The sequence below is a fragment of the Leucoraja erinacea genome, chromosome 16, assembly GCF_028641065.1.
Source record: "Leucoraja erinacea ecotype New England chromosome 16, Leri_hhj_1, whole genome shotgun sequence".
In the NCBI taxonomy this organism is placed as follows: Eukaryota; Metazoa; Chordata; class Chondrichthyes; order Rajiformes; family Rajidae; genus Leucoraja; species Leucoraja erinaceus.
The window spans coordinates 5130967-5154894 of NC_073392.1; the positions used below are offsets into that span (position 1 = coordinate 5130967).

Genomic DNA, 23928 nt, shown 5'->3' on the forward strand with positions numbered 1-23928 from the left:
GAGGCCAAATGACTTCCAATCTTCATGCATGCAGGAAAAATGGGAAAGATTTATAGCATCAGTGTCTATGCTTGAATATTTGCTTTCCACAGGTGATTTTTTTTTTTTTAATTCAAATAGTAGTCAATGATGTTAGTACAATGTTAGCAGGCACCGTGTTACCATATCTGACATTGCTTATTCTCTGGGAAAATCATGGAGCTCCAGGATATCGCTTTTGAACTTTGTTGATAGGAGTGGCAGACTGGCACAGTTAGTAATGCTGCTCCCTCCCATCTCACCCTGTGTTCAATTCGGACCTCTGGTGCTGTTGGTGTGGAGTTTCCATGTTCTTCCAACAAGGCTTCTCTCCCAGTTTCGTCCCTCAGCCCAAATTCATGTGTGTCGATTGGTCTGTTGATCACTCTAATTTGCTCCTAGTGAATGTTTGAGGAGTAGAATCTGGGGGTATTGATGAGAATGTTAAGAGAATATTTGCAGGGAAGAATAGTGGGCAATCAGATTTCTCTGTGAGTCAGCATAGACTCAATGAGCTGAAATGGCATCCTTTATTTCCAGAAGGAAACATGGAATATGAATGTGTAGGAAAGAACTGCAGATGCTGGTTTAAATCAAAGGTAGACACAAAATGCTGGAGTAACTCAGCTGGACAGGCAGCATCTCTGGAGAGAAGGAATGGGTGACGTTTCGGGTCGAGACCCTTCTTCAGACTGATGTCAGGAGAGTGGGCGGGGCAGAGATAGAATATAGTTGGAAAGAGTGAGACTGGTGGGATAACTGGGAAGGGGGAGGGGATGGAGAGAGAGGGAATGCAAGGGCTATTTGAAGTTAGAGAAGTCATTGTTTATACCGCTGGGGTGTAAGCTACCCAAGTGAAATATGAGGTGCTTGTACTCGACCCAAGCAAAATATGAGGTGCTTGTAAGCTACCATGGAATATGAATAGCAGTTATAGAAATGAGTCAAGAGTATTTAATTGTCAAATGCATCAGGAACGGCAAACTGAAATTCTTACTAACCAACGCTTTACAGTCCCTTTAATGCATCAACACAACATGTAGTAGATAGAGCAGTGCAGCACAGGAATAGACCCTTTGGTCCACAATGTCTGTGTCTTTGCCAAACATGATTCCAATATCTCTGCTGCCTGCATGTGATCTATATCCCTTCATTCCATACACATTCATATGCAACACAGTACTCCTGGTACGTCCTGACTCGTGGACTCAATGCATCCCCATCCAATGAAGGCAAATGTGCCATACGGTTTCTTCATCAGTGTGTCTAGCTTTGTCACAAATCTCATGAAACTCTATTCTACAACTTTCCCCAGGGGCTTATCATTCATTGTCTATGTCCTAGCCTGGTTTAAATTCCCAAAAGTGCAATACTTCTCACTTGTCTAACTTCTATCTGCCATCCCTTTGCCCACTTTCCCAGTTGACAAAGAACCTTAGATAACCTTCTTCTCTGTCCAGCACACCACCGATTTTGATGCCATTTGCAAACTTGCTAATCATGCCACCTACATTCTCATCCAAAACGTTAACATATATGACAAATAGCAGGGAACCCAGTACCGATCCCTGCAGCACACCACTGGTTACAGGCTACCAATCTGAGAAACAACTTTCATCCACCTACCATCAAATTAAGTTTGAGTCCACTTGGCCACTCGCTCTGGATCCCACAAGATCTCACCTTCCAATCCAGACTACTATGTGGAGCCTTCTCAAAAGCCTTATTCGGTTCCATGTGGATAATGCCTACCACCTTCCTATCATCATCCTGGTCACCGCTTCAAAAAACTGAAATCTAAAATAGAGTAATAAACATATGATCAGTATTAGCCACTGATTATTATTCTCCTTGTTATGTTTTATTCGGAGGTTCAGTGATAGACTTGCATGAAAATGTGTTTTATTATAAAAACACTTTTTTGTAAGTGAATCAGTAACAAGTGGAGGAGACAGTTTTTTTGTGTTCAAAGGTGAGCAGTGCTTCCTACTCAATTGTTCAGCGTCTTGTGTTGCTTCCTCCAGTGTTTTCCAGCAGATGGCAGCAAAATGTATTAATGCGAGCTTGTTCATTGTAACCACAACAAGCCTACCCATGAAACAGCTGGAAATCTTTGACATCTGGCTCAGGCATCTTACTAGCTTAGACAGTCAGCCAATCAGTCCAAACTTAAAAAGTTCAGATAGGTACAAAATCTCTGGTGTAAACCAGCCGCTGCAGTTCCTTCCTACACATTAAAATGTTAAGTGCAGGAGTAACTCAGCGGGTCAGGCAGCATGCTGGAGGGAATGGACAGGCAACTTTTTGGGTTGGAACCTTTCTTCACACTCCAGCAGATGAAAGCATCTGCAGTTCCTTGTGTCTCAAACTCAAGTATCTGAATGCCCCTGACACCCAGGAGAGTGCCATTCAGAAGCATTCAAAAAATGATTAATAATCAAATGAAAATAATAATTAGAGTTTTAAAAAACTGAACAAAAACTACAACAATTAAGAACACAAAATGTTGGGCAGGGTGGGGGGATTAATTAATTAATTTAATATCCTGATACCTACGTTGCTCCTTTGTAGCCATTCCTCTCCATTCAAATTAATGAAGTTTTTCACCTGCACTAGACCTAACCCTGCTGCTGCTTGTGTTGGCATTTAAACTTAGAAAAAAACAACTTAGATCCTTTATTTGTCATTCAGACCTTTCGGTCTGAACGAAATGTTGGTGCCTGCAGCCATACATGAAATGTTGTTGCCTGCAGCCATACATGTAATAATAAACTACAAAACACACAATAAACACAAATTAACATCCACCACAGTGAGTTCACCAGGCACCTCCTCACTGTGATGGAGGCAAAAATCTTAGGGTTACTGTCTCTTCCCTCCTCTTCTCCCTCTGCACTGAGGCGATACCCCACCGGGCGATGGTAAGTCAGTCCCGCGGGTCACCGAGCTCCGCGAACAGGACGGTTCAACTCCGCGGCCCGAGGTGGTCGAAGCTTCCGCCCTCCAGTCCAGCAGACGCAGCTGTTGCCGCGGGAGCTCCGGAAAACAGGCACCAGCCTGTGACCTGCGAGCTCCCGACGATGTCGTCCACTGGCCCGCGGCCGAGCCCCAGATTCAGGTCGCCGCCGCCTCAGCCACCGGAGCGCCGTCACAGCCTCGAGTCGTACCGCTGCCACCAGAGTGTGTCAGCCCCGCGCCGGGCCGCCCCCACCAGAGAGCCGAGCCGTGCCGCTGCCACCGGAGCGTCTCAGCCGGCACCGTCCCAGCCCCGCGCTGGGCCGCCCTCACCAGAGCGCCGAGTCGGTGAGTCCTGGCGGGCTCCACCTCCGGAGCCTTGAGGTCGGTCGCAGGTTGGAGGCCACCAGCTCCGCCATTAGGCCTCAGCGCAGACGGAGGCAGAGAAGGGGGATATGACAAGAAAAAGTCGCATTCCCCCGAAGGGAGAGACAGAAAGCCCTGTTTCAGCCCCCCCCCCCACATAACACAACCTAATAACCAAATATTAAACTAAACAAGACAAAAAAACCAACACAAAAAAGTAAAAACAGACGGACTGCAGGCAAGCCGCAGTCGTTCAACAGCACCGCCACTTCCGGATTTTTCCCTGTGTAAATGCTGGAAAATTGCCCAAATTAACATAGTGTTGCTGGACTCCATAAGGCACCCAAACCAAGCGTGTGGTCAAGCAATGGCTGACAGAGAGCAGCATTTAAGTCAGCTTTACAATTTGGATGAGTCCTGAACTTAGTGGCAGTTAGAGGAAAAGTACCATCAGTTTCATATGGAACGACTGCCAGCATCTCCCACCTAATTCCAGCCCACTTAGTAAGATGTTTTTTCTCACTTTTTTACGAGCTAATAAAGCTTATTTATTGGGCATGCGACATTTGGGTCTTCAGACTGATAGAGTACGAGGGCGAAAGCTGATAAAGAGAGAGGTGTGGGTGCCGAAAATCCTGGTAACTGATGGGTGAAAACAGGTGATGGGGGATGGTTGACAAATGGGTGCAGTTTAGACCCACCCAGCACCCCCACCTCCATCCCCACTGGTCATTTGCAGCTTTCTTCCCCTCCACTTCATCAGTCTGAAGAAGAGTCCTAACCCAAATTGTCATCTGTCCATTCCCTGCCAAGACACTGCCTGACCTGCTAAAATCCTCCAGCACTTTGTGTTTTGGCTCAAGGCTCCAGCATCTGCAATCTCTTATGACTGCAGAAGTCTTGTTGCCGAAGATAGACACAAAATGTTGCAGTAACTCGGTGGGACAGGCAGTATCTCTGGATAGAAGGAATGGGTGACGTTTCAGGTCGAGACCCTTCTTTCAGGTCGAGACTGAGTCAGGGAGAGGGAGGAGAACTTCTTCAAAGTAGGCATACCTTGAGGCAATTTCACAGTGGAGCAGACAAAATGTGTCAGAAGGAATTGCGGATGCTGGTTGCCGATGGCAAATGCAATTCCTCAGCCAGCCACAAGGTGGCTTGCAAGTCATCAGTCATCTAATGGTTACACAGAAAAGCTGGAGAAACTCAGCGGGTGCAGCAGCATCTATGGAGCGAAGGAAATAGGCAACGTTTCGGGCCGAAACCCTTCTTCAGACTGATCAGGGGTGGGGACAAGAAAGGGAAAAGGAGTAGCCGGAAGGCTGGAGGGTGGGAGGAGACAGCAGGGGAGCTGAGGAAGGGGAGGAGACAGCAAGGACTAACAGAATTGGGAGAAGTCGATGTTCATGCCCCCGGGGTGCAGACTCCCCAAACGGAATATGAGGTGCTGTTCCTCCAATTTCCGGTGCTGCTCGCTGTGGCCATGGAGGAGACCCAGGACAGAGAGGTCGGAGGCGGAGTGGGAGGGGGAGTTGAAATGCTGAGCCACCGGGAGGTCAGCTTGGTTATTGCGGACCGAGCGGAGGTGTTCGGCGAAACGATCGCCCAACCTCCGCTTGGTCTCACCGATATAGATCTGCTGACATCTAGAGCAGCGGACGCAATAGATGAGGTTGGAAGAGATGCAGGTAAACCTCTGTCGCACCTGGAACGATTGCTTGGGTCCTTGAACGGAGTCGAGGGGGGAGGTAAAGGGACAAGTGTTGCATCTCTTGTGGTTGCAAGGGAAAGTGCCCGGGGAGGGGGTGGACCGAGAGGGAAGGGAAGAATTGACAAGGGAGTTATGGAGGGAGCGGTCTTTGCGGAAGGCAGATATGGGGGGAGATGGGAAGATGTGGCGAGTAGTGGGGTCACGTTGGAGGTGGCGAAACTGACGGAGGATTATTTTTTGTATGTGACGGCTGGTGGGGTGAAAGGTGAGGACTAGGGGGACTCGGCCCTTGTTGCGAGTGCGGGGATGGGGAGAGAGAGCAGTGTTGCGGGGTATGGAAGAGACCCTGGTGCGAGCCTCATTTATGGTGGAGGAGGGGAACCCCCGTTCCCTGAATAGTGAGGACATTTCAGATGTCCTGGTGTGGAACGCCTCATCCGTGGAGCAGATGCGGCGTAGACGGAGGAATTGGGAGTAGGGGATGGAGTCCTTACAGGAAGCAGGGTGGGAAGAAGTGTAGTCCAGATAGCCATGGGAGTCAGTGGGTTTACCAGAGAAGCAACCCATACCCAGCCACTGACACTCTCCTCCGCCTAGCGGAGCTGGTCCTCACCCTCAACAACTTCGCGTTCGACTCCTCCCACTTCCTCCAAATACAAGGCGTAGCTATGGGCACACGCATGGGCCCCAGCTATGCCTGCCTATTTGTAGGTTACGTCGAGCAATCCTTGTTCAATACATACCAGGGCCCTATCCCCAACCTCTACCTCCGCTACATCGACGACTGCTTTGGTGCCACCTCCTGCACCCGCACACAACTGACTGACTTCATCCACTTCACCACTAATTTCCACCCGGCACTGAAATACACCTGGACCATTTCCGACACTTCCCTACCATTCCTTGACCTCACTATCTCCATTGCAGGTGATAGACTTCTAACCGACATACACTATAAACCCACTGACTCCCATGGCTATCTGGACTACACTTCTTCCCACCCTGCTTCCTGTAAGGACTCCATCCCCTACTCCCAATTCCTCCGTCTACGCCGCATCTGCTCCACGGATGAGGCGTTCCACACCAGGACATCTGAAATGTCCTCACTATTCAGGGAACGGGTGTTCCCCTCCTCCACCATAAATGAGGCTCGCACCAGGGTCTCTTCCATACCCCGCAACACTGCTCTCTCTCCCCATCCCCGCACTCGCAACAAGGGCCGAGTCCCCCTAGTCCTCACCTTTCACCCCACCAGCCGTCACATACAAAAAATAATCCTCCGTCAGTTTCGCCACCTCCAACGTGACCCCACTACTCGCCACATCTTCCCATCTCCCCCCATATCTGCCTTCCGCAAAGACCGCTCCCTCCATAACTCCCTTGTCAATTCTTCCCTTCCCTCTCGGTCCACCCCCTCCCCGGGCACTTTCCCTTGCAACCGCAAGAGATGCAACACTTGTCCCTTTACCTCCCCCCTCGACTCCGTTCAAGGACCCAAGCAATCGTTCCAGGTGCGACAGAGGTTTACCTGCATCTCTTCCAACCTCATCTATTGCGTCCGCTGCTCTAGATGTCAGCAGATCTATATCGGTGAGACCAAGCGGAGGTTGGGCGATCGTTTCGCCGAACACCTCCGCTCGGTCCGCAATAACCAAGCTGACCTCCCGGTGGCTCAGCACTTCAACTCCCCTTCCCACTCCGCCTCCGACCTCTCTGTCCTGGGTCTCCTCCATGGCCACAGCGAGCAGCACCGGAAATTGGAGGAACAGCACCTCATATTCCGTTTGGGGAGTCTGCACCCCGGGGGCATGAACATCGACTTCTCCCAATTCTGTTAGTCCTTGCTGTCTCCTCCCCTTCCTCAGCTCCCCTGCTGTCTCCTCCCACCCTCCAGCCTTCCGGCTACTCCTTTTCCCTTTCTTGTCCCCACCCACCCCCACCCCTGATCAGTCTGAAGAAGGGTTTCGGCCCGAAACGTTGCCTATTTCCTTCGCTCCATAGATGCTGCTGCACCCGCTGAGTTTCTCCAGCTTTTCTGTGTAACCTTCGATTCTCCAGCATCTGCAGTTCCCTCTTAAACACCGTCATCTAATGGTAACTGTTCCTTTGATGGAAATCTGAAATATTCTGCTTGGAAAATGGAGCATGGGTGGAATATCTTTGACATTCCACACATGCACATGTTGCCTCTCTTCCATAAATATAGGAATGACTTGAGCTGGAGTTTCCCTCCTTCATGAGGTCATAAGTGATAAGATTAGTATTAGACCATTCGGCCCATCAAGTCTAATCCGCCGTTCAATCATGGTTGATCTATCTCTCCCTCCTAATCCCATTCTCCTGCCTTCTACCCATAACCTCTGACCCGTGCTGATCAAAAATCTAGCTATCTCTTCCCTACAGCCTTCTGTGGCAAAGAATTCCACAGATTCATCACCCTCTAATTAAAGAAATTTCTCCTCATCGGGTCCTTTAATTTTAAGGTTATGACTCTCCCACTAGTGGAAACATTCTCTCCACATCCAAGCCTTTCATTATTCTGTATGTTTCAATGATGGCCCCCCCTCATTTTTCTAAACCCCAGTGACTTCAGACCCAGTGCCAACAAACGCTCATCGTAGGTTAACCTACTCATTCCCGGGATCATTCTTGTAAACCTCCTCTGGACCCTCTCTAGAGCCAGCACCTCCTTCTTCAGATATAGTGCCTAAAACTGCTCACAATATTTCAAATGCGGCCTCACCAGCGCCTTTTAGAGCCTCAGCTGTTCCCCTCCTTCCCCCTCCCCCCCCATTTCAGGTCAAGATTCTTCTTCAGTATCCATGGATGCTGCCTGCCTGCTGAGTTACTCCAGTGCTTTATGTCTTTTTTTGTACAACAGAATCTGCAGTTCTTTGTGTCCACATGTACTTACCTGGTGGAAGCAATGCCTTTGAGAACCACTCGCTAGCCACTGCTCACTGTGAAGCATGTCCACAAGTGTGTTGCTTAAATATTTGAAGTTCAAGATAAGCTGGAGGTCACGTGAACACATCTCACCTTGTGTTTAACTGTTACACCCAAGTTTGAGCCTAGTGACAGATCACTGATGTATTAAGTAAAAGGGCTGGATATTGGTCACACTGTGCTGGGGAGAATGGTGTCACTGACACTGGATACAAAGTTAAGTGTTGGTAAGGGGTATACTTATTTTACTTTATCTTGATGTTTTAATTAATTTCTAATACTTATGTGCTTTTGTTAAATATACTCTTTATGTTTTAAATCATTTTCATTCAATTTAATTATTTGTCCATTTGAGCAGATTTTAAATGTCTTAAGCATGACTATCAGAGACATTTAAATATAGCTTAAAGGCCTTTGATAACAACAAACCTCCAACAGAATTCCACGGCAGAGCCTCAGGATCTGTTACCTCAGATCTCATCTCTGCTTGCGGCTTATTCTGCTGTTAAATACGTTTACGGGCAGAGAAAGAATTTAATTGAACATGAGCAAATTTGTTTTTGGTACTAATGCAGGATTCGGAAAGTAAATGGAACCACTGAAAGAAATCATGGACTCAATGGGAAGCTTGTGTTATGATATCTGACTTGCTATTAATTTCATGAAAGTGAGGTCCCCATTGCTGAAGAGACAAAATTATCACCGAAAGGTTTTGACAATAGTGAAAGTAGGATAGTCATTAATCATCTCTAGAAAGCTCCTCTAATAATGGGTACCAGGGTGGTTTGTCCAGTATTTCTACTTACCCAGTATATTTTGTTTCCCTTACATATTTGCTTGATGCTTCACTGAAGCCTACAGCCTCTCCTGCTGCTTCAGCTGACATGGCCCCCATCAGCTCCGGGTCATCTACCTGGACTTCTTCTGGTCTAACTTTGCCCTTTGTTTCCATGGCAACTGGCATGGGCCCTTCAACCAGTGGAAGCCAGACTACTGTAGCGTCTGTGGTAACGAGCACTTTGCTTGCAAGCCTTGGTTTTGGTGGTGGTGTTGTTCCTTCCTTTCCTTCTACTGTGTGGCCTACCCGCCTTCCGTCTGTTTCTTCAACCACTAAGCACCGAGCGAGGCCTGTTGTCTCAACGACTGAAGCCTTGTCGTCCCCAGGCTCAGAGGGTGGCTCTGCGGTGAACAAAACTGGTGAGACAGAAAGTGAAGACGAAAAGAAAGAAAATGAAGGTGAGAAAGGAGAGGGAGAAGAAGGAGAGGGTGACGAAGAAGAAAATGAAGAAAAAAGTTCAGGGAAAGATGCTATAGTAAAAGAGGAGAACCTTGTGAATGTGACTACTACTGAGACACAAAATGAGACTGAATCAGGTACATCACCTGGAGATTCAAGTAGTCCCACAAAAAATGATACAAACCCGACCAATGACCTAGACCTTTCAAACACAACTGTTGTTCAGGAAAATACCACCTTTCCAGAACCGACTATTGAACTGACGGAAACGTCATCCAAAGTTGCAGCAACAGAAAGCTATCCAGTTCGAATTCCAGTCAATCCAACACCTCCTTCAAAAACATGGAACGAAATGGGACGAGAGAATTCAGCTGAAAACACATTTGTTCTGGTGGATCCAGGTTAGTTTCTTTCAAATTTTCTTCAGCAGTTAGTTAATGTTCCTTTGGGATTCTTTTTAATAGTTGATATGTTGCACTTTTTAATGTTTAACAACAGAAGTGGTGTAGAAAAATAGGGACGTATTTCTGCAACGTTACAAGTCGTCGCTGAGATTATTCACAAAACTACTATGTGCGGTGTTTAAGAATGCTTATTCTTGTATTTGGAGCCACTTTAGAGTATATTCCATGTCTTGATTTCAGGGATGAGAGAGTTGGCATATGGGGAATGATGGAGTAGATTGTGCTTGTACATATTGGAGTTTAGAAAAATAAAAGGTAATCTTATTACAGCATATTAAATTCCAAGGGACTTTGCCAGGAGAGATACTGAGAGGATGTTTCCCACAGGGGGAAGTCTAGAATGGCTTTGGAAAGGATGCAGAGGTTTACCAGAATGATGCCTGGATTTGGGGATATTAGCTACAGGGAAAGTTTGGACAGAGTTGGATTGTTTTCCCTGGAACACCTGAGGTTGCGGGGAGACGTGATAGAAGATAGAAAATTATGAGAGGCATAGATAGTGTAGACAGTCAGAATCTTTTTCCCGGGATCGAAAAATCAAAATCTAGACAGCTTAGCTTTAAGGTGAGAGGGGCAAAGTTAAAAGAGATGTGCGGGGGCACGTTTTGTTTTGCACAGAGTGCGGTGAGTGCCTGGAAAGCACTGCAGGGGGCGAGGGCTGAAGCAGATGCACTACTGGTGTTTGAGAGTCTATTAGATGAGTATATGGTTATGCTGAGAATGGGGGGAAATAGGTTATGTGCAGGTAGATAAGTGATACTCTTGGCATCTTGTTCAGCTTGTTCCATGTGAGGGCCTGGTATCAGATCAAGATATTTCCAATTTAAGACAGAGAGGGTGAGAAGGAAATAGTCGTAAATCTTTGGAATTTGCCAATTTGCCAATTCCAAAGTTGTGGAGACTTGGGCCATTGAAAATATTTAAGATTGGGATAGGTTTTTGGGCAATTAGTTAAAGTTCATGAGGAACAGACAGGAAAATAAAGTTAATCCCAAATTTAAATCAATCTTGATCTTATTTTATGGTTTCATCCGGTATCAAGAAATCATAAGGACCACTCCTGCTCCCATTCCTAATTGTTGTTTATTCAGTCATATTGTAGTGAATGTGAGACGTTACATTAAGCAAATTAAATGTAAACATAATGCCTGAAATGTTTGTATAATTTACCCAGTAAGAAACGTATAAAATTTGATTTTTCCCAACCAGTTTTATCAGTTCTTTTGCGAAAGAGAGATGTTCTTTTCATCTCACTAGTTTGTGGTTGTCTCTTTAAGGTAAACTGATCAACAATATTTGCACCTCCATTGACTTTGTCCTCCAATTCTAGAACAAATCCACTGACATATTATTAGTAGAATTAGTTGGTGAAGGTGTAGAACAGCTTTCTCAGAACAACCAATGCATTACTTGAATGTCAAATCAATAAATATTTAGTGCTATGATAGCAAGGTAATTTTCACATTCAGTTGAAAATCAGACCTAATAAATATGTAAATAATAATAATAATAATAATAAGTTTATTTATATAGCACATTTATAGTCAATTCTCATTGACCCCAAAGTGCTTTACATAATTTAAAAATCAGTTCCATACAAAGCATAAAGATGGGATAACAAAATAATAAAATGCATAAACAGGACACAACATGTAACATAAACATCCACCACAGCATTCATCACTGTGGTGGAAGGCACAAAAAAATTTTGGCCGTCCTCCTCCATTCCATTCCCCCCCCCCCCCCCCCCCCCAGACAAGACCAGAGTCCAGTAGACACAAGAGACACACAAAAGGCTGGAATAACTCAGCGGGTCAGTCAGTATCTATGGAGGGAATGCACCGGTGATGTTACGGATCAGAATCTCTCTAAATATGTACAATCCTAATAAATATGTACAAGGTATTTCAAAATTAGTTGAATGGGGAAAGAGTTTTACAACAGAATGTTTATTGCAATCAGGAACTGGAATCCCATGAGTAGATTTTATCTGGTATTTTATCTGTTCCAAGCTGTGGATAAAGCAACTTTGAGAACACACTTCCTTTAAATAGAATTGCTGTAAATAGGAACATCAGTCATGATGGAGGATGAGGAGTAGGGCCCAGGGTGACAGTGCCATGGTTATTGTTTTACAGACAGCTGTCACATTCCAGCACCTCCCAACCTTGTGAAAATCATTTTTGAACAACTTTTTGGTGAACTTATAGCTGTCTTGCCTGTAAAACTAGTTGAAAATCACAGTTCCTATTCCACAGTGCTATCTGAAAATAGCAAGTGAGGTCCTGTCCCATGTATCCATATACATCAGATTGGGGATCTTTACTTGAAATAAGCAGCCATTTTGCCTGTTTAGTGAAAGACAATTGTAAAATGGTTGAGATTTGGTGAAGGGATTGGCGAAGGGTTGGGGGAGGATGAGAACTGGCTGGAGCATCAACATTAAAAGTTTATTAAATGTACCAGGCCCATGTTACAGTCACTATTTGAGCCAACTGTCAGCAAATTTCAGCAAATTAAAATTGGCCTTCTGAGCTATAATTTCTTGTAATGCAATGAGTCTGAAGAAGGGTCTCGACCCGAAATGTCACTGATTCCTTCTGCTGTCTGTCCCGCTGAGTTACTCCAGCATTTAGTGTCTATCTTTGGTTTAAGCGAGCATCTACAGTTCCTTCCTACACAATGAGTTAACTAAAATGACTTCGACAATGAGGTTGGGGTGTGTGCACAGCATTTGAGAAATTATTTATATTCTCTTGCTGGCAAAATTAACAGATTGGCAGGTGCAAAATTAGTCTTCTATCCAAACGAGCAGACCAAATCCTTATCTGCCAGCTCAATAAATGATGATTGGCATATACACTGGCAGCAGGGTTCAGCCACAGACAGGCACCAGCAGGGGTCTGGACCCAAGTCACCTGCCCAGAGAGTGTTGGCAGTGGTGTAAGAGGTAAGGGAAAATACATTTTACTTCAGCTAAAATTATGAAAGAGCATAATAGAGCATATTATTTCCTTGCTCTAAATAATTGCATCAGACTACATTACCCAATAAAACCAGTGTGAAACTATAACGACAAGAGCATGTAGATGTTTAATTAGTAAACCACTTTTGTTTTCAATAACTGAGCAATTGTACTTTCTTTACATATTCTGTTGTGCTGCAGTAAGTAAGAATTTCATTGTTCTATCTGGGACATATGACGATAAAACACTCTTGACCCTCTTGAATTGCATTTGAAAGAATGTCCTGCATACAAAATAAAAAAAAACAGATGAAAGACTAAATAACTCTAGAAATGATAGAAGTTAAACTCCTCATAGGAAGAATTTTCTCATTCTGCCAATAACATCTGAAGTGTTTTGACAACCCACAACACTTCGGATGAATATTTCTCCTGTTTTTACTTTGGCCTCATCCACATTGTCTTGAAAAAATCTATTTAGAATTTAGAATAGAATAGAATTATTATGACTTTAATTTGAAAGTTCTTGATGATTTATGCAAGCTTCTTTGTAAGTTCTTCTTGCAGTTTCAGTTTTTATTTTAATGTTTCAACATCCCAATTTTGTTTTTATTTCCACCTTTCATTGGAGTTAGCTCTTAATGTTGAAACAAGGAACTCCAGATACTAGTATACTAAAGAAGACATAAACTGCTGAAGTAACTCAGCGGACCAGGCAGCATCTCTGGCGAACATGGTTAGGTGACGTTCCTAAATCGAAACGTCACCTATCCATGTTCTCCAGAGATGCTGCCTGGCCTGTTGAGTTACCCCAGCACGTAGCGTCTTCTCTAGCTCTTAATGTTGGTAGATCGGCTAAATGGACTATTTGTATCCAATCCATTCCATTCCATGCATTATATTCCCTCTAATAAAAGATATTTGCACCTATTTTGTATATATCTGGGATATTAGGCTGCCAGATATAATCAATATATCTTAAAATTGTACAAATTAAAATTGATTTTGATCAGAACCACATTTTATTCCAAAATAGTCAGAGGATATAGAGGAGTGTAGGCTAATTAATGGTCTAATGGGCAGAAAGTTCCACTGGACTATTAACTGGCCTGTACACTCTGACGCCTGAATGTTCATTACCACATTTATTCCAACCAAACGGATAATTTATCTAGCAAAGCACGAGAATTTTAACAACCTAGACAACTAGTAGTTGCTGGATGGTCAGAGCAAGAATTCCAGGTTCTATTTGTTGCGTCTATGCCTGTTGATCAGATCATGCAAATTATAGTATTACTTAAATTGGGCAGAATTTGTGGAGAGAGAATATTAGTCAACATTTCAGTTTAGTGACTTTTCTACAGAAATTTTCTGATTTAAGATAATTAACCTAAAGTCTTTGCTCCTATTTCCTTGTGCAACAAACGGCTGCTCGATTTCTCGACAATTTCCATCATTTGTGTGCCTGCTGCGTATGCTGTGGATATCACGGAAGCTGGTGCTTCTATAATATATGCAAGATTGGAGGATAGACGTAATATATTCAGTGAGAAACTCATGGTATGAAGTCAGCCAACTGTCAACTCCAGTGGAAAGTAAAATCAGATCAGCAGCAGCCATTTCAACCCTCCAAGCTGTCTGATGGGAACTGAATTTAAAATGATCTCTGCCATTCAACAGCAAGTGATAAGCAGCTCAAGAAATGCAACACCTGTCCCTTCACCTCCCCCCTCGACTCCATTCAAGGACCCAAGCAGTCGTTCCAGGTGCGACAAAGGTTCACCTGTATCTCCTCCAACCTAATCTACTGCATCCGCTGCTCTAGATGTCAGCTGATTTACATCGGGGAGACTAAGCGGAGGTTGGGCGATCATTTCGCCGAACACCTCCGCTCAGTCCGCAATAACCTACCTGAACTCCCGGTGGCTCAGCACTTCAACTCCCCCTCCCATTCCCAATCCGACCTCTCTGTCCTGGGTCTCCTCCATTGCCAGAGTGAGCAACACCGGAAATTGGAGGAACAGCACCTCATATTCCGCCTGGGTTGCTTGCGTCCGGCTGGCATGAACGTTGAATTCTCCCAGTATTGCTAGCCCTTGCTGTCTCCTCCCCTTCCTTAACCCTCGAGCTGTCTCCTCCCATCCCCCCGCCCTTGCGATCCTCCTCCTCCCTTTTTCCTTCCTTCTCCCCCCCACCCCCCATCAGTCTGAAGAAGGGTTTCGGCCCGAAACGTCGCCTATTTCCTTCGCTCCATAGATGCTGCTGCACCCGCTGAGTTTCTCCAACATTTTTGTGTACCTTCGATCTTCCAGCATCTGCAGTTCCTTCTTGAACAGCAGCTCATGTTGCTCTACTTTTATGGACATGTCATCCATTAATGTATCAACACTCTTTTTGCTATTACAATTTCTAGTCATATTTCCCTATCAATTTGAAAAAAAGGCTTTAAACCATTTAGAATTAAATGTAAACGATTAAAACGAAAGAGAAAATTTGCACTTTTACAGCCTTTTTTATGTCACTTTTAGATTGTTCCAAATTGCGGTTGTACTTTTTTTGAAGTGTGATGACGGTGGTAATAAAGAAAACAATCTGTGAGCTTGTCACCACCGTCAGCAATCTGATGAAGATCCGGTAATCTGTTTACTCCGCAAATGTTAATTTGAGGAATATATATTAGCCAAGTGACTGGAGAAGGTTTCCCCTGCCTTCTTTGAAATAATGTCATTGGAACATTTACATCTAGCTGATATACTTTATAGAGACACAAGGAATTTCAGATGCTGGAATATTGAGAAAAACAGAAAGTGCTGGAGGAACTTGGTGGGTCAGGCGGCATCTGTGGAGGCAATGAACAGGCAACGTTTCAGGTCGCGACTGGTCTGAAGAAGGGCGACTGGTCTGAAACATTGCCTGTCCATTTCATCCACAGGCAGAAGGAGGGAATGGACAGGTGATTCATTTGCCTGTCCCACTGAGATGCTCCAACACCACAACTTCATGCGTTGTCTGAAAGACAATACCTCCAGTCGTGCTTCAGCTCTGTAGTGGAGCTTCAGGATACTTTGTTATGCTCATCTCAATTGAACAGGATAAACCAAGAAATGACCAGCTTGAAGATGAAATGGCTATGTTCTAATTAACTATCTGTCCTTAATTGAAAGCAGTGCTAAAATGTAGACATCATTTTATTTTCATGGTTCCCAGCAGAAAAACTTGGAGGAAAGGAATGGGTGACGTTTCGGGTCAAGACCCTTCTGAAGGGTCTCAACCCAAAACATCACCCATTCCTTCTCTCCAGAGATGCCGCCTGCCCCGCTGAGTTACTCCAGCATTTTGTATCTATCTTCGATTTAAACCAGCATCTGCAGTACCTTCCTACAAAGAACAAATTTGGAGGATTGGATTGGCGGCCCACCATTTGGTCTTAGTTACCATTGAGATAATAGAATGAGGCCGTGTGTAATGTAATTGGCTGACTCCATCCCGATAATTTCTCATTGAGTGATATTACATTAAAACTGTGTCCTTCGCAGAACAACCGTTTTATTATTAGCTCTGTGGAATCATGGGTGGAGGGATGGATGAACATAGCTGAGTGTTGGTTCAGGTAGATCAAATCCTGGATATTGTTCCATTTAACAAATACCGAGGTATCAGCAAGTTCCTTTCCCGCGGCTTTCAATGGAAGAAGACATTTCCAACCAAGGATGAATTCTGTATTATCCCTGTATCATCCGCAAGCACATATGATGCATTTTGCATTTGCATCCCAACACTCAGGCGCTAAAATAACAACTAAATCGTTATTGTCGTTAACATGGCACACTGCCTGTGGTATTTTGAACATTACAGAAATTACAGCACAATACTTAAAATGAATTTTAAATAAAGTCTCTTTTAGAAAACAGTGAGGAAACTCAACCACACATATGCAGAAAATGCAATAATGAGCAGTAATCCACATGAAATAAAATTGCAGAGAGTTGTGGACGTAGCCCAGACCATCACACAAGCCAGCCTCCCTTCCACTGACTTCATCTACACTTCACACAGCCTCGGCAAGGCCACCAGAATAATCGAGGACCAATCTCACCCTGCAGGATCCAACCTGGGATGGTCAAGTAACACTGCAGGTAATAGAGCAGTGAAGAGATCAACTCTGCATTTGTGAAGATTTATAATCATTTGCAAGACGTAAGCCAGATTAGCTGCAGAATATGTGCAACAATATGTTCACGTATTGAACATGTTCCACAGTGTCTTTGCCATAAAGGTGGTGAGGATGTCTCAACTAATTCATCACACAATAACCTGCAGAATCGCTGTTAGCATTGAACACCTTGATAATGAACCGCAGTCTAATATCAACACAATGCCTCCAACACACCATGTACAAAAGCTCACTAGGACTTCTTTACCAGGCCACCTAAAGTACTCGGTCCCTCCCCCACCTAGAAAAGTAAGTCAGCGATCGCATTGTCACTCCAATGCCTACACTGAAGGTGGACTCCAAGTCACACTCCATCCCATGCGCTGGCTCATTCAATATGCTGGAGCTGCCCACCTAACAACACTGTGGGAGTTTATTACCATAAACGCAGTGTTGAGTCATAAAGGTGTGCTCACCAATTTCAAAAGCAATTCAGGAGCATCATTACACGTTGACCTCGCAACAATGCACACCTCCACAAGTGATTACTCATAAAGCAAAACCCAAATCCCCATCATGATACAGTTCTCTTCTGATGCTGATTAGCTCAAGGTCCTGGTGTGCACAGATCTTGAATACAGGACCCATGCTGAATAGTTTAAACAGCCAGTCAGGCATGAAACCATACAAACCTTGAGTCTTTCAGGCGGGAGATGGGTCCTGGCCTGAGCTGTCACCTATCCATGTTCTTCAGAGATGTCGCCGGACTTGTTGAGTTACTCCAGCACTTTGTTCTTTTTTTGTAAACCAGCATCTGCAGTTCCTTGTATCTGCTATAAACTTTGAATTGTCACCTCAGTGCCTGTCTCACAACTTGTACATAGCACCCACTCAATGGCTAGAGCCAAGATGGTGGACGGATGCTGGAGTTCATAAGTTATAGGAGCAAAATTAGGACATTTGGCCTATCAAGTCTACTCCACCATTCAAACATGGCTGATCTATCTTTCCCTCTCAACCATATTCTCCTGCCTTCTCCCCATAACCACTGACACCCTTAATAATCAAGAATCTGTCAATCTCTGCTTTAAAAATATCCATTGGCTTGGCCCAGTTGTGGACTGAGTGGCTGACAACGCTGCCTTGTTACAACTAGCACCAGTCTTATCCAAAGATCTGAAGAGCACTGTGGGCACAAAGTGAGCTGTCACCCTGAGAGAGGACATCAGAATCTAATTCTGCCGAGCTGCTGCTGCTACTTCCCTGAGGCAGGACATCAGTAATCTACTGAATGGAAAGTTACAGAAGTGTTGTGCCAACCTCAAAATCCCTTCAGAGGCTATTATTTTCCAGAGTGATGTTGGCAGCATTCGTACAATGAGTGATGTCAGTCTGTCCAGCCACAGAATGCAGCATTAGCCACAGGCCTTGTTAGCTTGTAGCTGCACGTCTTTACTATACCAGAATACAGATTCCATGCAAAGCCATGTGCACGTTGGAAACTGGGGTCACCATTAGACAATAGACAATAGGTGCAGGAGTAGGCCATTCGGCCCTTCAAGCCAGCACTGCCATTCAATGTGATTTTGGCTGATCATCCCCAATCAGTACCCCGTTCGTGCCTTCTCCCCATTTCCCTTGACTGCGCTATTTTTAAGAGCCTTATCTAGCTCTCTCTTGAAAGCTGGGCGCCAAGGTATTTTACCCAGATTTCAGCAGATATATAAACAAAGATTAATATACTTGTTAGCCAAACCAAATGCCATAACTCCAAAATCCATTAATATAGCACATTTAACATTGTAAAATGTTCGCAGGAACAATATAAAACCAAATTTGGTACCAAGGCACAGGAAGACTTATTGGATCAGATTATCATAAACCAAGTAAAAAATCTTGGTGTTTTAAAGAATGAGAGGGATGGAGTGGTCAATGGAAGGAAATCAAGAGTTTAAGTCTTGACAGCTGGAAGCATGTTGAATGATAATGACTAAAATTGTGAAATAAGAGGTGCTTAAAACTAAATATTTGACTGCCTGTGTTTCTCTGCAAAGCAATATTGGATTTCTGCTTGCCGTAGAATGCCAGAAGCATTAAGAATTGGAAGTGTATGGCTGCACTCATACATCACAGAAACTCACTGTCAACATTGTCTTATTACCACCTTGGTAGCGCACCTGCTGTCGGGCATTAACTCCATCAATAATAAAGGATTTTCCAAGTGACAACAAGCAATTGCTCTCCAAGCTTACATATGCCGTTGCTTATCCTTGGTGCTTGAATTGTTGGTCTTGAGACTAAATTTAGCCTTTATGGTGTTTGCATCTTATTGCAGTTTACAGGAAAATAGTGTAAATGTTATTGCAACAAAGAATAGCTGTAGAACGTTGTGTGACATTTTGAGCTCAAGATTATTACTGTTGTATAGAAAGAGTTGCATCTACGTTGTGCCTTTCATAGCTTTAGTATTCCCAAGGAATGTTACAACCACTGAAGCGTATGTTAAGTGTAATTATATGAATGGAGGAAACGCTACAGCCAACTTATACAGTGCAATCTCCCACAAACAGCAATATGATAACTACCGGATTTTGATTGAGGAATTAATTTGAATAATTATGGTACTTAATGCGTTTTAAATCTCTGTAACCTCAAGACTGACGTTCAATAACCATGCAGATAGATAACCCCTGGTGAGATGGTTCTGCTGTTCGTATTGAAGCAAGTTCATGCTGTATTCTATGTATAATGTTTTATATATTTTTATTTCAGTTAAGATTTTTGCATTTTTACTTTCTTGCTCTTTCTGTTTTTGTGCAGAAGATAGGTCGTCCTCTAGTATGGCCACACAACCCTACTCACCGTCTAGTAAGATGGAATGGATAATTCCATTGGTGGTTGTCTCAGCATTGACATTTGTCTGCTTGATTCTCCTTATGGGAGTGCTAGTTTACTGGAGGTAAGATTTCGAGCTGCTTCCTTTGCATTTGCCAATTAATTAGAATGTCACCGACCTTAAGTAAAAGCTGAAAGCAAAAACTACAGATGCTGGAAACCTGATGGACAGAAAACACTGGAGATACTCAGCAGGTCAGAAAGCATTTGTGTTGAGAAAAACAGAGTTTTAGTTTCAGGTCGATAACCTATCACCAGACTGGAAATGGAGACACAAGGAACTGCAGATGCTGCTGAGCCTAACACAAAGTGCTGAAGGATCTCAGTCACAGGCAGCATCAGTGGAGAGAATGGACTAGAAAAGTGAGAAAGCAAGCATGTTTTAAATTGCACAGATAAGGGAGAGAGTCGTACAGCACGGAAACAGCCCCTGGTCTAACTCATCCATACCGATCAAGATCCCCCGTCTAAGCTAGTCTTATTCCCCACGTTTGGCCCACATCCCTTCAAGCTTTTCCTATTCATGTATCTGTCCAAATGTTTTTTCAAATGTTGTTAGGGTACCTCCCTCAACTTCTGTCTCCCTTTGCCTTTTCCCTCCTCCACAACTTGAAATGCGCTCGTCTTCTCAAGTCAAGTCTAATTCAAGAAGAATTCAAGTCATATGCACTGCAGCGGAACAATGAAATTCTTACTTGTTGCAGCTTTATTGGCACATTAATGCACCAACAGACAAATAAAGATACAATAGACTATAACACAATAAATTATCAGTTATAATCGGGAACCAGACCATGCAAGCTGAAGCAAGTAGTGCAATAGAAAGTTTATTGTCATATGCACGTACGATGATGTACAGGTGTAATCAAACTCTTGTTTGCAGCAGCATCACAGGCACATAGACTGATAACACTCAAAAACATAAATTATACAAGACAGTGAAAAGAAAAAGACCCTGAAAACAAAACAAAACATGAATGCAAATACTCAGTTAGCAACAAGTCGACACTAATGCATGAGGGGTCCATTGTTGAGGTAGAGCTGTGCAGGTTAGTTGAAGAAACTGATGGCTGTAGAAAAGTAGCTGTTCCTGAACCAGGAGGTGTGGGACTTCAAGCTTCTGTACCTCCTGCCTGATGGTAGCAGCAAGAAGAGGGCACGGCTGGAAGGTGGGTGATCCTTGATGGTAGATGTTGCCTTCTGCTGGTGTGCCTTTCCAATTGCAATGAGAGGGAAAAGGCCTGAAACCTTATCTCTGAATATTTCTCTGCTGGTAGTGACTGATCTGCTGATTATTTTCAACAATTTTTGTTCTTATAAAAATTAAACTGATGGATTTTAACTTTTCATAACTTGTTTCTATGAAAATCAAATATAGCAAAAGGATTCTTCTTTAATGTCTATAAGTTCCTAAATGTTTATGAATATTTCTGTCATTGATAACTTAATTCAACAAAATAAGCACACTAAATTCCTATTATTTTGCAGGTTGCAATAGCCTAGAAAATGGTGCAATGTTTTTAAGGTGTATTTCTCTTGTCTTCTATCTCTTGAACCAAACTTCAGCATCATGTTGTTAATTCCGAATGGTGAGCCCTTGTCCCGTGTAGCCTCTCTCCCCTGTGGGTGTTGCTCATCTCAATGTGCCATAGGGAATGTAGTTGAGAGTGCGGATGCCCTTTCGTTTTTTTGTCCGTAGTAAACTGTTAACAGTTTAGCTAAACCGATTGTGGTGTCATTCTAGTTCGTTTCTGGGTGTAAAATAGCCAAATGCTTTCTTTAAATGCATTTTGGACAAATTTCAGGATTTTTGGAGGGACCTAGTTGATGTGCAATGTGAAATGCAGCAACAGTTGTGCACAGAATGAGAGCAAGGGGTAATCCACTTTTTAGGGTATTCATTGCTAACATATTAGAATTAATTGGCTATATATTTCTCTGAGGTTCAATTTTAGGGTAAAACTAAAATTTTTAGTTTTACGTCACCATGCCAATTAATTTGTTTTCTCCTCTTTTCTAAGTGGATTAGTTATCAGAAATCTTGCACTTGAATCAGAAGAGTATGGGTTAAAGATTAGCTGCATGACTCAAATGCATAATCCATGCTGACACATCAGTGCTCAGCTTGAGGAGGTACTGTCTTTCAAACGAGATGTTGAATTGAGGCGCTGCATGCCTCTTTCTCTAATTCCATATTCTGTTTAAAGACTAGCATAACTTTTGCGATGAAACCTATAATTAGCTGCTGAAGGCAGATGTGGAAAATCTGAAATTTTGGAGATTTGCACATTGCCTGAGCACTAGTTAGTGCTACCTTGATCTTTTTCTAATATGATTGTGGCTTGTAAGGAGTTTTTAGGTAGGCACATGGATGTGCAAGGAATGCAGAGAAATGGATTACGTGCAGGCAATGGAAGTTAGTTTAACATAGCAGCATGTTTGGCTCGGGCATCGTAAGCTGAAGGACCTGTTCCTGTGCTGTATTTTGTGTGTTCTGCATATCCACAGATTCTACTGGCGGGACCACTATCCATAAGGATATAGTGTGACTTAACAGGTCATAACTATTGACTCAAATAAAGTAGGAAGAAATGTAAATGTACCCTCTATCTAAAAGGATCTATTGGCGTAGGTAGGTTTTAAAAAATTCACCTGAAGGGATGGGAGTGATGGTGTGTATAGATGGGAATAATGAGGGAAATCATTTCTCGGCTGAGGGGTTTTCAGTTGCTTGGGTGTTATTTCCAAAGGAAAATTCCTAGTTTGCAATAGGATTCATTACTTTTTTATCTTTAATAGTCTATAAAAAAACATTCATTTAAAAAAATAAAGGCTTTCAGATGAATTTAGCCACTCAGAGAAATAGAGTGATACAGTGTGGAAACTGGCCCTTCAACTCAACTTGCCGTCACCGGCCAACATGTCCCAGCTACACTAGTCCATGCGCCTGGTCCATATCCCTCCAAACTTGTCCTATTCATGTACCTGTCTAACTGTTTCTTAAACATTGGGATAGTCTCAGCATTAACGACCTCTTCTGGCAGCTTGTTCCATACACCCACCTCCTTTTGTGTGAAAAAGTTACCCCTTAGAATCCTATTAAATCTTTTCCCCTTCACCTTGAACCTATGTCCTCTGGTCCTCGATTCCCCTACACTGGGCAAGAGATTCTGTTCATCTCCCTGATCTATTCATCGCATGATTTTATACAACTCTATTAGATCACCCCTCATCCTCCTGGACTCCAAGGAATAGAGACCAAGTCTACTCAACCTCTCCCTGTAGCTCAGACCCTCTAGTCCTGGCAACATCCTTGTAAATCTTCTTTGAACACTTTCAAGCTGGACAATATCTTTCCTACAACATGGTGCCCAGAACTGAACACAATACTCTTATACAACTGCAACATGACCTCCCAACTTCCCTACTCAATACTCTGACTGATGAAGGCCAATGTGCCGAATGGCCTACTCCTGCACCTAATTTCTATGTTTCTATGTGCCAAAAGCCCTTTTGATCACCTTATCTACCTGCGACTCGACCTTCAAGGAACCATGCACCCGCACGCCTAGATCTCTCTGCTCTACAACATTCCCAGAGGCCTACTATTCACTGTTTAGGTCCTGCCCTTGTTAGATGTCCCAAAATGCAACACCTCACACTTCTCTATATTCAATTCCATCAACCATTCCTCCGCCCACCTGGCCAATCGATCCAGACCAATCTTTCACAACCATCTTCACTATCTGCAAAACCACCCACTTTTGTATCATCAGCAAACTTGCTAATCTTGCCCTGTATGTTCTCATCCAAATCATTAATGTAGATGACAAACAGTCACAGGTCCAGTACCGATCCCTGAGGCACGCCATTAGTCACAGGCCTCCAGTCTGAAAAGCAACCTTCCACCATCTGCATCCTTCCATGAAGCCAATTTGCTATCCATTCAGCTATCTCTCCCTGGAGGATGATCAAACCGGATTAAAATTGACTGCCTACGTTTGGAAAACAAATATGATTTTAGATTGAATTTGATTTTCCTTTGAGTTATCTGGTACATCCTAGACTAAATTACAAAAATGAATAAAATGCCAATTAAACAAGATGAAGCCAGGGACAGAAATTATGCAACTTCTAATACTTTTTTATTTAGCAGTGTCTAATGCTAATAAAAAAAACAATTGGCATTGCATTAATTGGATAGTTTATATCAATCAA

The 23928-nt window shown here is 43.5% G+C and overlaps 1 protein-coding gene across 1 annotated transcript in view; it reads left to right on the plus strand.

Annotated features, from left to right (window-relative positions):
- ptprga (protein tyrosine phosphatase receptor type Ga) overlaps positions 1-23928 on the plus strand; it is a 483112-nt gene that overhangs the window by 393522 nt on the left and 65662 nt on the right. Inside the window, exons 12-13 of the mRNA XM_055647582.1 lie at positions 8851-9634; positions 19636-19774. Of these exons, the coding sequence (XP_055503557.1) occupies positions 8851-9634; positions 19636-19774 (923 nt within the window). The remainder of the gene's footprint in view (positions 1-8850; positions 9635-19635; positions 19775-23928) is intronic.